Source organism: Nuphar pumila, chromosome 13, assembly GCF_984573655.1.
Source record: "Nuphar pumila chromosome 13, dmNupPumi1.hap1.1, whole genome shotgun sequence".
Taxonomy (NCBI): Eukaryota; Viridiplantae; Streptophyta; class Magnoliopsida; order Nymphaeales; family Nymphaeaceae; genus Nuphar; species Nuphar pumila.
Genome location: NC_143261.1, coordinates 79,004,020 through 79,017,465, shown reverse-complemented (window position 1 = coordinate 79,017,465; position 13,446 = coordinate 79,004,020). Strand labels below are relative to the sequence as shown.

The 13,446-nt window shown below is 35.8% G+C and overlaps 1 protein-coding gene across 1 annotated transcript in view; it reads left to right on the top strand.

Annotated features, from left to right (window-relative positions):
* The window catches only part of LOC149818824 (SPFH/Band 7/PHB domain-containing membrane-associated protein family), a 34,092-nt gene extending 27,702 nt beyond the window's left edge, over nt 1-6,390 (top strand). The window contains exons 7-10 of the mRNA XM_089984104.1: nt 4,973-5,187; nt 5,285-5,393; nt 5,503-5,584; nt 5,974-6,390. Coding sequence (XP_089840230.1) covers nt 4,973-5,187; nt 5,285-5,393; nt 5,503-5,584; nt 5,974-5,978 — 411 coding nt within the window. The 3' untranslated portion in view covers nt 5,979-6,390. The remainder of the gene's footprint in view (nt 1-4,972; nt 5,188-5,284; nt 5,394-5,502; nt 5,585-5,973) is intronic.
* Nucleotides 6,391-13,446: the final 7,056 nt, after the last annotated feature.

Here is a 13,446-nt window from a genome sequence, read left to right as displayed (position 1 = left end):
AAGCAATATAGAATCAAACAAGAAACAAATAAAAACTAAAATAAAATTGATCATTCTTATATTTCATGATTTTTCTGTAAAGGAGTAAAATTTTTGTTAAAATCTAACAATGATGGTTACCAATTTAAAGAAAGTACATGGAAAGTGAGTGAAAGAGTGAGAGAAAATACATGAAAAAGATGAAAAGAAATGTGAGAAAAGTATATAGTATGCATACACCATGTGTATGAGAAGCATAGAAGAAGCTAGGGGGGAATCGAGCTTCCCATGAAGTTTTTGGAAGCGAGGAGTATCGCGCTTCCGAAGCGAGTTTCCGGGAAGCGAGCTTCCCACCTACCTAAGAAGCTTCCGGTATAAACTGTTAAAAGTGTAATTCTTATGTACGTATATATATTAGTATATATATATAAAGATATGTATACATATATATATTATATATATGTATACATCTCTCTCTCTCTCTATATATATATATATATTGATCATAATACCCGAAAAGGGTATTTCTGTATTTTCCCACTTTATGCATATTCCACTTAGGAATATGATTGTATTCTTTTTTATTTTTATTTTTTCTTTTTTTCTTTATTTTTATTTTTTTTATGGTTTTTCGTGCCACCTTGGGAAGACTCCCCAAAAGAGTCGTTGGGGAGACCTCAACGGTCACAAATGTGATCGTTGGGGGATCCCAACGACTCCTTTGGGAGCCCCCAAGGTGGCTCCCCTTTGTGGTGTATATATAGGGGTGTTCCCTCATGCATTTGTGCATTATTTTACGCCTTTGTGCGTATTTGTTCAAGTGTTGTTTGAGTGCCTTTGTGTACATCTTTTGTGAAGTATTAGTGCTTGTATGCGTATTGTCTCTTCGTAGACATTTTCATATGGTATCAGAGCTTGGTTTGAAGAAGAAAGGACGTGTGATTGAGCGTCTCGAAAAGCATGCCTTCAAGTTTTTTGTAATTGACGTGGAGACTTATCTTCCTCCAATATTTTAGAAGTTTCCTACAACAAGTAAGATCTAAAATCTTATTGCGGTACATGTTTTTTTCTCTAATATCTTCTCTCTAATGGGCGAAAAAGACTCTCATTTCTCTCTTGGCTTCAAGTTGAATGGCTCAAACTATCATGTTTGGGCTGGGAACATGGAAACTCACATTAAAGGTAAAGGTCTTTGGGGATACGTTCTTGGTTCTATACCGGAACCCGAACCCGAACCCGAACCAAAGATTATTTTGGTAGAGAAAGGTGAAATTAAAATCCTCGAAGGAGAAGAAAGAAATAGAGCTCTTGAAGAATATTCCAAGAGACACGAGGAATGAAAAATGGAAAATTTCAAGATTCTTTTTTGGATTTTTTCATCGGTTGAAACTAAGATCAATGCCAATATTATTAAATTCAAGAAAGCATCGGAAGCTTGGCATTATCTTGAGAAAATGTACACGTCAAGAGACTTGTCTTACAAGTACTATCTCCAAAAAAGGGCTTCGACCCTTCAACAAAATAAAATGCCTATAAGAGAATATTTTACGGAATTATCATCCATATGGGATGAACTTGCTATGCTTGAGCCTAAATGGAGTGGAGAAGCCATTGAGCTTAGGTACAAACAATTGGAAGATGACCATTTTTTCAATTTTTTGAATGGGCTTAGACTCGAGTTCGAGTAAATTCGGTCTGCTCTTCTCTCTTTTGTTTCTCCCTCACTTGAAAATGTCATTACAAAGCCAAGTGGGGAGGAAACACGTATGAATACTTGCAAAAACAATTCGAGTGCTCTTGCAACTTCAACTAATGATGAGAGTGATGCCGTTAATGCCGTTTCAAGATCGGGGAACAATGTTCGAATTTATAAGCCTCCTCACTTCAAAAATCAAAATAAAGGATCAAGTGGTCAAGGAGGAAGAAAGGAACCAGGGCACATCAAACCTGTTTGCCCTAAATAGAAGAAGCTGCTTGTCATGGCCACCACATTTCAAAAGGAAGAAAATGTGACTCCTTCAAATGGAGCTCTTTCTCTACATCAGATCGTGGAAGCGCTTCAACCACTTCTTAAGGGAGTTGTTTCTGGAACAGCTACATCTACCTATTCTTCTCCTGGTAAGACCTCTTGGCTCTTAGATTCGGGTGCATCTTTTCATATGTCCCCCAACATATGTTTTTTATCCAATTTTTTAAAGAATTTATCACCATCTTTTGTTTCAACTGCTGATGGCACTTCTCTTGAAATTAAAGGAACTGAAAATTTTGAAAAAAAGGTTTTTTTATTTCTAAAATTAGATTTATTCCAAAACTAAATTTAAACTTGCCTTCTTTCTCAACTCTCGGACCATGGATGTGATATAAAATTCTCATCTGATAAATGTTAGATACAGGATCGCCGGTCCGAGAAATTGATTGGGGAAGGTTATAGAAAAGGAGATCTTTACTATGTGGACTTTCTTCAAATTCCAAAAGATTCTTTTTATAATGTGCTGCATCACAAAGACAATAATGTATGGCACCAAAGACTTGGCCACCTCAATGTCACAAAAATTTTGTATCTTCCGTTTGCCAAACATTTATATAAAGAAAATTTTGTATGTAATGATTGCACACTTGGAAAAATGAGAAGTTTGCCATATTATCAAAGATCCATGTTTACTACAAAACTTTTTGAACTTGTTCATTAGATGTTTGGGGACCGACACCCATTATTTCAAAAGGAGGGTTCTCTTATTATGTGATATTTGTAGATGATTTCTCTAGATTTACTTGGATATATTTTCTCAAATATAAACACGAGGTTTTTTTAACATTTAAATCTTATAATGTGATGATTAAGAATCAATTTGACGAAAATTTAAATATTCTTAGAACCGATTCTGGAGGAGAATATCTTTCAAATGATTTTAAAAGTTATCTTGAGAAATATGGGATAATTCATCAAAAATCCTGTCCCAAAACACCCCAACAAAATGGTTTGGCCTAAAGGAAACATAGGCACATTATTGAGACAACTAGAACCCTGCTTATTTCCCAAAACATCCCTAAAAGATTTTGGGCCAAAGCCGCCCTTGTATTTGTCTATCTTATCAACTGTCTTCTATAAAAAAAATTGGATAAAATTTCACAAATTGAAATTTTGTACAAAAGATATCCTGATTATAGTAGGTTAAGGTTTTTTGGGTGCAAATATTTTATTTTGACAAATAAAAATGATAAACTTTCTCCTAAAGCCATTCCATGTGCCTTCCTTGGGCATTTCGAGACTAAAAAAATATTTTGGTGCTACGATATCAAGAATGATAAATTATATGTGTCTAGAAATGTAAGCTTTCTAGAAAATGTTAGTGGGTTTGAAAAATCTGAATCTCATGAGGAAAATATGGATTATTCCTTCTTATTTGATCTATTGTCAAGAGATAATGACATCAGTGATGAGGAATTCACACCAAGTGAAAATGAAGTAGAAGAGAATGACAATCCTCTTCAGCCTTTTATCTATCATGAGGCTGATGATAGATCTTCTAGGGAACTTGTTGTATACAGACATAGAGACCAAAGCAGTTTTAAAAGTGCTATAGAGAAATATAGTGAGCCTAGTGAAACAATCACTTTGGTTGAAAGTTCTCAAAGAACTAAGAGGAATAGGAGACCTCCTAGGTTCATATATTATGACCCATTTTCTCTCAAACATAGAGCGTGTCTTAGTGCCATACACTCATACGTTGAGCCAAATTTTTTTGAAGAAGCCAAAAAGATGAATGAATGGGTAGAAGCGAGAGGAGACGGGAGAGGTGGAAAGGCGCGGTATCAAGCGAGGTCGCTGGCGGCGACGGTCGCTGGTGGCTGCAGAGGAAGGGGAGGAGGCGGTGGGTCGCCGGAGCTCGGAGGCCGCCGACGGCTTCGATCGTCGGCTTCCTGCAGCACACGGGACGAAGGCGGGAGGCAGAGCAGAGGAGAGAGAGTGGCGAGGGGTTTTACCCCTCGCCCGAAGTTCTCTTGAATGTTCGAGAGGCCGGGTTCAGGGTCGGGCTCGGATCCGGGTCTGACACGACAGTCCAACCGCGGCACGTGTCCGACACGTGCCCGACACAAGATTTTTTTTTTGAACTTTACACTAAGAGAGGGAGAGAGATGAGAGAGGCAAGTCGAGAGGGAGACAAAGATGAGAGAGGCGAGTCACGAGGGAGGCAGAGAGAGCGAGGCTGTGAGGGGGTTAGGGCACAGTGTGAGAGCATAGAGAGAGAGGGTTTTCATCGGGCCAGGTTAAAAAAGACCAGAATGGACCTGACCCAATGCAATGCGAGACCCGATCGGCGGCGTATCCGCACTGCACCCCGTACCCATGTTGACACGGTTATGGCACCCTTTTAGGCATGTCTATTTACTTATGTTTTAACAAAGATTGGCCTTTTGACATTGTCTCTTGCAAGGTTTAAAAAGTCGCCGAGTCAACCCAATGACTCGGTTGACTTGGTCACTTATTGGGTAAAATCAGTGAATGACCCGAAAATGAACAAAGCTCAGCCGAGTCATGGGCTGACTCGGCCGAGTTAGCTGAGTTTTAGCATGACTTGGCTAAGTGAGCTCATGACTCGACCGAGTCACATATATATATATATATATATATATATATATATTATGTATATTATACATAAAAAGGTTATACATATAATTTATATTATATATAATATATTAATAATATACTATAAAATATACATATATTTTATATAAAATATAAAGTTAACATGACCCGGCCGAGACACTGGGTTGACCCAGCCTAGTCACAAGTCAATCATGGAAGAGCCAAGTGATGAATCACTGGGTTTTAAAACTATGGTCTCTTGCATTGTCCTTTTTGACACTCTTGCATTTGTACTGAACTAGCTACAATCGAGACTAGCAGTGTCTGTTTTTGCTTAATATTTCCTTTCAAGAGTAGAAATGTTCTTTTCTATTTTTGTCTTACTTTGCATTCGATGTGCTGAAGGTGCTCATTGCCATAGAGAAGCAAAAGGTTGCTGAAAAAGAAGCTGAGACGCTGAAGAAGATAGCTTTGACAGAAGCAGAAAAAAATGCCCAAGTTAGCAGGATTGTTATGGAGCAAAAACTGATGGAGAAGGATAGCATCAAGAGACAGGAACAGATTGTGAATGAGATGTATATGGCACGCGAAAAGAGCTTCGCAGATGCCAATTATTATCGGTAAATAAAGTACTTGTTCTTTTCATGTCTTCCAACATTGCATTCAAGTTGACTTTATGTTCCATCCTGTTCAACCTAACTATGGCAACTTGTCCAGAATGTTGAGAGAAGCGGAGGCTAACAAGTTGAAACTTACTCCTCAATATCTGGAGCTTCGGTTCATAGAAGCTATTGCAAATAATTCAAAGATATTTTTTGGAGACAGGGTATGAGCACTGCCTGACAGCATCTCTTTTCTTCCATCTTGTTTCCTTTCTCTTGTTTCTGCTTTTCCCAACTAAAGCAAGCTAACTAATTAGTTTTGATGATTTACAGGTACCCAACATGGTCTTCGACCAAAGGTTGATCGGAAATTTTCTGAGTGATTTTATGAAAAAGGACAATAGAAAACTGCAAGGTTCCTTTTCTTTCCCTTTTCTCATTATTATTGTTATTGCTTGTGATAGCAGTGATGGTTCCCTCCGTGTTTAAAAGATTGATTCTTTTCATATACCATTTTTGTTTCCTCATTTTTGGGGCATATTTTTGCGGTTTTCATTTTGTCCCCCTAGTGTTTTAGTTGGTTTTGTCTATCCTGAAATTAATTATCCACTAGCAACTTGAAATAAGTAGGGTTGGATCCCAGTCCTTTTCCACCTGTGTTTTCTAATATGAACCCTGGCCTTCTTAAGGTATTGAAGGGAAAATAGATTTAGAAAATTGATAACTGCCTTCATAAATCTATATATATCACTTTTTCTTTTCGTGTAGTCTTTATTGTATTTTGACTGTTTAAACCATGTATAGAGTGACCAAAAGATGCTGGATCATCATGATCAATGGTCTGTACATTTCTCTATAGCAACATGAAGAATGTGAGGCTTAATATGGTGAATGCTGTTCCTGCACTGCTGCTTGAGCTGGAATTGCTGGTTTCTTACTCCACGGGCTGCTAGGCGGTTTTCATAAACTGCCACAGTTTCTTTTTTCTTTTCTTTTCTTTTAAATAATTTTGATTTGAGTTAACTAAGTCGAATAGAATTGGTGGTCTTGAATAATTTCCTCATAGTTGCTGGGAATTAAGGATGTATTTTAACAGGCTTTTATTGTTATGATAGATTCTGAGCTTGGTCTTGACATCAAAACGTGTGATGCTTTCTGTTGTTTGACACAGTAGAAGGGGTAAAAGGACATGGACCTCCTCTGAATACTAGTCATGATTTCTATATTTGTTTCACTTGCTTGATAACTTCAGTTGTATTGAACAATGTTACAAAGTTCGTTCTTAGGAAAATATCGGAGAGATAAAATCGCGTGTTATTTTGGAATGCTGATTTTTTCTTGAGAAAATCTTGGGAAAATGTCACTATGTAAAAAATATAATATAAATTATATAAAACATACTGTAAAAACTGAATTGTTGGATTGCTAGCATGAACTAAATCTGATCTTTTCAAAATAAGAGCTATGAAAATATCATGTTTTCTTCAGCACTATATCTGTTTTTAAAAATTTCATGATAAAAAACGTGGTATTTTCAAAATATTGGTGTTATTTGTGAAATAGATATTGAATGCCTTGCTATTCCTTTAAGCTATTTCCCCAGGTTGTCTTAAATTAAGTTATGAAGGTCATTAAACCTGAGTGCTACTTGAAAACAATGAAGAGCGTATATTAGACAGAAACTTTGGTTTTGATGAAATGTCAAGAGTTTAGACCCTGTCAAGGTGACCTTTGGCCAAGTAGCTCCTTGATCACATTAACCTACAAAACTGACCCAAGTAAAATGTCTTGTTTATGGTTTGAAGCCATTCTTTAGAATATAGGCAACAGTGTTGATGTAATAGCATTCAAAATATTGCAATGATAATGTTGCAAGGACATACCATCGCGGGGGTTGCCCGCAGCCAGCAGAGTTGTGAGGGTGCTGAGATGAAGGCACCAGATCAAACCCCGGCAGTGCATGGGAGTGTTGGTAGCTTTCAAAGGTGGGCCATGTAAGCCTGGGTGGTTGTGGGGCACCACCCAGTGTTTTCCTAGCTTCGGCAAGGGTTCTTTGTCATAAAAAAAGATAATGTTGCAGGGAGATTATGAAGGCCAAGAAAAACGGGTATATATTTGCTATAATCAGTTGTACTTACAATCTTGTTGGGATGTCACAATGCAAGTTGTTTTCACTCAATTTAACCTTACAGATGTGTTTACCATTATCGATTTCAGGGTGTGTTTGGATTTGGAGAATCGTGGAGAATCCAATTTCAAGAATTGAAATCCCAAGGGTTACAATTCTTTTGTTCGGATTACTTCATGAAATTGGAATTGGATTCCCTTTCCCTTGTTTGTATGCAATTATGAAAGTGGAATCCAATTTCAATTTCAGTTTTCATATGTTATACTTGGGTCCAGCCCTGCTCTCACCAATTGGTTACCTTAGACAATAAGTAAAACCATACTCGACCAAAAACTTGGCAAAAAGGAGGATATCAATAGCAATAAATTTTTTTTTTTGAAAATCAGCAAAAAATACAATGGCCAGTGAAAATACAGCAAAAGAGACCGGAAGTCACCTTCTATATTGGTTTATTGAATAAATAAAACAGGGAAAAACCAAGTGGTAAAACATCATAGCAAAGCAAAATGCGATAGTAGAAAAAACAAGAAAAAAAAAACTACTGCTCTTGTAATCTTTTCAGCTGAAGAAAGAAAATCAGCGATTTTCTGCATCAAAGAGATCTTTGTAGGCCATATTTAAGAGGAATTTAATAACAAGAACAATAATACTAAAAATGGGAGATGCTTCGATCAGATATAAACATTATTTACTAAAATCTTAGCCATCAATTACAGTGAAAAATAAGAAGAAAAGAAGGGGATACAAGGAGGTGGAGGGGAATCAATGCTCCGATTAATCATAAGATCTCTTCACCAAAAACTCTCTCATAAAATTTAAAAGAATTTAGAAGATCATTCAAATGTTCCCTCATGAAGCTACCAAAACCATAAGGATCAAAGAGCAAACACCAGCCAGACGCAATTGAAGAAGAGGAGAGCACAGAGGGTGGTGGATGGGATCCGAGGATGAATGAGAGAGGTGATTTAGCTCCAATTATATCTAGCTTTTCCGACCGCCCGCTGGTCATCTTCATTCCAGCCACTGGTCATCCATAGTAGTGAAAACAAACAAAAGAAAAGAGAATTGGGAGGAATTGGATTCCAATTCCTTCCAATTCTGCAAATCCAAACACATCTTAATAGGAACAACCCTTCCATCATGTTTTTTCAATGAAAAGATATGAATTGAAAAAAAAATAGTGTCGTTATGACCGTTGATTTTTGCATCAACAGAAAAACTTTCCGCATGGATTCTGGTGATCTAAACCCAGTGCCTACTAAACAGAGCATATAGATAACATTTGTAAGGTTAGATTTGCCTTTAAAAAGGGGGGTGTTTTAATAAGTTCATTGTATGTACACTTGATTGTATGTACAATTGACCAACAAAAGTAGACACGTTATGAATGGCAAGGATTAGTGTGTGATTCCAACAATACAAAGAAAATGATAGAAAGGACTTCAAGGTTCAGAACTTCAAATACAATTTCCTCAAGCTGGTAGCACCGTCTCTGATTTGAAATGTTCATGCCCATTAATGAGTGAGAGAATGTATTAAGGCCTTTTAAGGTTTCCAGTAAGACATATGCTTTATGAAAAATGATCCTATTGTATGACAAAAATGATACATTTTCTAAAATGCCTTACAATTTTTGAAATCTGCCACGTCTAAATTTGCAAATGTCCGACTTCTATAGGACCTTTTTACCCTTCTCATGAGCGAACCTCTTGAAGTTCATGCTATATATCGGTACGCTCTTCAGGTATCACAAACTCTCATTAAAAGGTAAATTCACATGTTTTTGCGGACCTCATGATGTTTGCATAACTAGATTTATGAACTTCGTGTAACTGAAACATTTCATAACATCATAAATACTTCACTAAATTTGCATACCAAAAATAATTAAGTTCACATAACCAAATTATGAATTTTCTATAATTGAAACCTATTGTAACATCGCACATATTTCATTAAATTTACATATATAGTACAAAATTCACATAACTAAATTTGTGAACTTTTTATAATTGAAACATGTCATAACATCACAAATATTTTACTAAATTCGCATATATGAACTAAGTTTATGTAACCAAATTTGTGAACTTTTTGTAACTAAAATTTATCATAACTTTGAAAATATTTCACTAAATTCGCATATACGGTGCTAAGTTTGCATAACATTATGTGGATCTCCTTTAATAATTGATCCTCAAGGAGATCCATAAATATGTGACAACATGTTCAAATGTTTGGTGTGCGAATTTTTAGTCTTGCTAACTAATATATAAAGTCATTTTTTTTACATTTTATTTATTTTTCATTTGTTTCTAAAAAGTACCCTAACTCTTTTCCCTCTAAAACCCTTGAGACATTTTTCCTCTTCCCTTGAGACATTTTTCCTCTCATAATTTTTGTTGTTGTATTATGATGAGATTATGGTATCCTTCTGTGAACACCCCAAATTTTTCAAAAGTTTGTAAATATTCCCTTTTTGCCCTTTATCTTCATTTTCTGGGTAATTGAGTCACTTTTTAATATAAATCCCATTTTTTTTCTCAAGTTTTCTGAAATTAAATTCATTTTGTATATCTGACTTAATTTCGGATCCGGATCCAGATCCAGATAAAAGATCCAAATCTGAGCTTCGTTATCAAATGTTTAAATCAAATTCTCAAAAATACCAAAACAACTTTTTTTGAAAGGCTCAGACAGTTCGTCCGGTATCCGTTTGATCCATTGCATTGTATTTCTCGATTCGAGGTCAAAAACTCAAATATTTTCTCAAAACTTCAATCAAAAACCCATTTTCTAGAGGAATTTCTCTAAGATAAACCTGATTTCTCAGAAAAACCTTTCTTTTATAAATATTTTGAAATTTTGTAAAATTGGTTTAAATTCCTTAGTTTTAGAATTTTTGTCTTCAAAAATACAAAAAAATGAAGAAAATTCAAGAAAAAAACAATATATATATATATATATATATATATATATATATAAGAAAAAAAGAAAAAAGAAAACACAAATAGACTTTTTAAAACATCCTTTTCGAAAAATCAAGTTTGTGAAAAACACCTTTTAGCAAAAATCATTAAAAACCTCCACTCCTGGAAAATTTTGTAAAGGAGAGGGGACCTCCTTTGAAAAAAATCTAACGGCCTCCTGTTATAAAATAGGAGGCGCATCTCCCTGATTTCCTATCCATCTCCTACCCCTCCATACGCATCTTTTTCTTCTACTCAATCCCTTTTTCCCCTGGTGTTCCTTTCCCCTCCACAGAAGAAGATCCTTCTTTCCTCCCTCAGGATTCCTCCAAAACCAAGGTAAGAAACCCCTTTCATTTCTGTTTTATTTCCTTCTTTTCTCTTCTCTTTTCTTATAAATTTCTTTTAATTTCAACGTATATCTAAAGCCTGATTTACCTTATATTCTCCTCCATCATCTACAGTTTTAACCTCCAATGTCTAATTCTGTAGATGTTCGATGTTTTCTTTTTGTTGAAATCGTTCACTATGTATTGATGATAGATGATGCCTCGCAATGGCATCATCGATCCATCCAGATTTACTCTTTCTCTTCTCCCTCTGTTTTACTTCTGATTTTTCTTTTTTTTTTATTAAAAGCATCCATGTAATATCGGTTTGCTCATGGCAAAATCTGATTTACAAACATGCGACAACAAGAGAATAATTCCAACACTCTTTTACTTTTTGGCAATTTCCCTGATCCTCACGATTTTAAGGTGAGTTCATTTTTTTTTCTCTTCTTTCTTTTCTTTCTCTTTTCTACAGTTTATTCTGTGCTCATACTTGTATAATGCTATTTCTATCGTTCGTATGGCTTATTCTCTGTTTGGTTTTATCTCATCCATATTCACTATATATATATATATATATATATATATATATATATATATATATATATATATATATAGTCGTTCATCTGTTTCTATGAATTCATTGTGGTAAACGATTCCATTCTTGTGTTTCAATCTTCTCGTTTCACCATATGACGCCTACTTATTTCCCATTTATCTGATCAGATTTCCATAATATTACAGGAATGTGTTGGTTTGCTATGGTCTGTTCCATTTGTTCTTTCCTTTTTTTTTGAGTAAAACGTCTGACCTGATCTAATATTAGATTAGGCTTTGCTCTAAGTAATCTTACATTTTATCTACTATTTGCGTGGTGATATTCATCTTTTGTGCTTGGATTTCCTTGAGGCAAAAGCAATTGGTATGCCCTTGCCCTGTCTTAAATAGAAAACACAAGAGAGGCAAAGGCACGATGATGTTACAAAAGTTTATAATCATCTGTAAGAGAGGATCTGTAGACAGGTACCAACCAAAAAATATATATATATAAAGTAAAATAAAGCCAGATGCTAGATCCGTTAGCTGTGGAGGTAATAGGGACTCAGAAGGTAATCAGTTTGTTGAACTTGAGTAAATCCTGAAGCAGAAGGTAACTTTCAGGGGTGTGTTTAATCATTTGTCAGGGTCTTTGCACTCAAGGACCATTGATTTTCTCAATGTTGATGTAAAATGAAATCACAATAAGAGTAACAACCAACTCCTATTTAGCATTGAGATCATTAATATCTAGCAGTAAAACCAGAAGCATCCCAAACAACTCTGTGTCTGAAAAGTCCTAACCATATGCAATGGACAATGGTAGCCTTTCATCAAGAGATTCCTTGCTGGCGAAAATATCTCTGGACAAAGATGGCAAAGAGTTAGTTTCCACTCTTACGAGTGAAGAGTAGGCTGAAGAAGTTGAAATGACGTCTTTCATCACGTGGTCAAGCATCATGCTGGTAATTGACCATTCTCCTATTTTGGTTTGTTATACTCAAGTTCGTCTATGGCTGCAAGAGATCCTTTGTAGTTCAAGGTTGCCTACACTCTAGCACACAAAGCGTCATATTTGCATCTTTGGTTATGTATATGGTTCATACGTTTCTCTGTTATTTGGTGCCTCTTACTAACTTTCTAATCTTCCAGGTTCCGCTGAGACAGACATTCAATCAATTAGTCGTCAAAACTTTCAATACGTCAGTTTGCATTGTGAGGAATAAGACATATGAAAATACAGTGGAAATTTTGTCAATGGTATTGAGGACCATTCGTAGGTGTGTATATAAGATCAATTAGAAGGCACGTGGATATCATGTTTGGCTTACAGATTACACTTGTTCATGTGACTCCAACTCTCATTGACATCTAATGTATGCGTCCACATAGATTGAAATCTTTTGATATATGCAAATATCATTGCACACCTTGGCACCATTGAATCATGTAAATCGCCACCTACACTTGAACCTTTGTCCGTTGGATGTACTGATTTATGTAAACACTGTCTTATATGCATTATACACAGAAAGACACAAAGTAATGTTGTATACACTTATGCAAAAAAAAAAAAAATAGTTTAATTTGTCAAAGCATGATATATTTGTACAAGAATGATTGTTCTTTTTTTTTGGCATGCTGATATTTGCTACAGATTTGATGTTCTTCTGCAAAGCATATCACATGTTCAAGCTTGGTATACATGTACATTGCCTCCATTGATGGTCACGGTGGTACCTTTGCCACCTCTATTCAGTGGGTAATGAATGGTGAGGTAGCTGAAGCAAGTCAGCAACAACAGAAGTATCATTCCAAGAGAAGAGAAAGAGCCTCTGCAACACTTGCTGACACGTTTTGCAACATATCATCCTGCCGATGAGCATACCAGATGCACAGTTTGCAGCAAATGTGATGCAGGGAATATCCAATCCACAGGTATCATTAAACAAGATTGTCACAGGGATTTTGATCAGTCCTTGTGAGCAAGAATTCTGTAATTATGACAATTCATATAGTAATGGTTGCAATGGTGGATTCATGGACTATGCGTTCAAGCGGGTTATGAAGGGTCATTGAATAGATACTGAGAAAGGCTACCCTTGTTAAGACATGCGAGTAACCTGCCATCAGGTAAAAGCTAAACCAACACATTGTTATGATATTCCAGCAAATAATGAAAAGCTTTTACTTCAGGATATTGCAAAATGACCTGTTAAGTTGGCATATATGCATACCCCAACGACTGCAATCACATTATCTATTACAGTACCTTCCACTTCTTGTCTGCCACAATCCCCTGTATATCGGT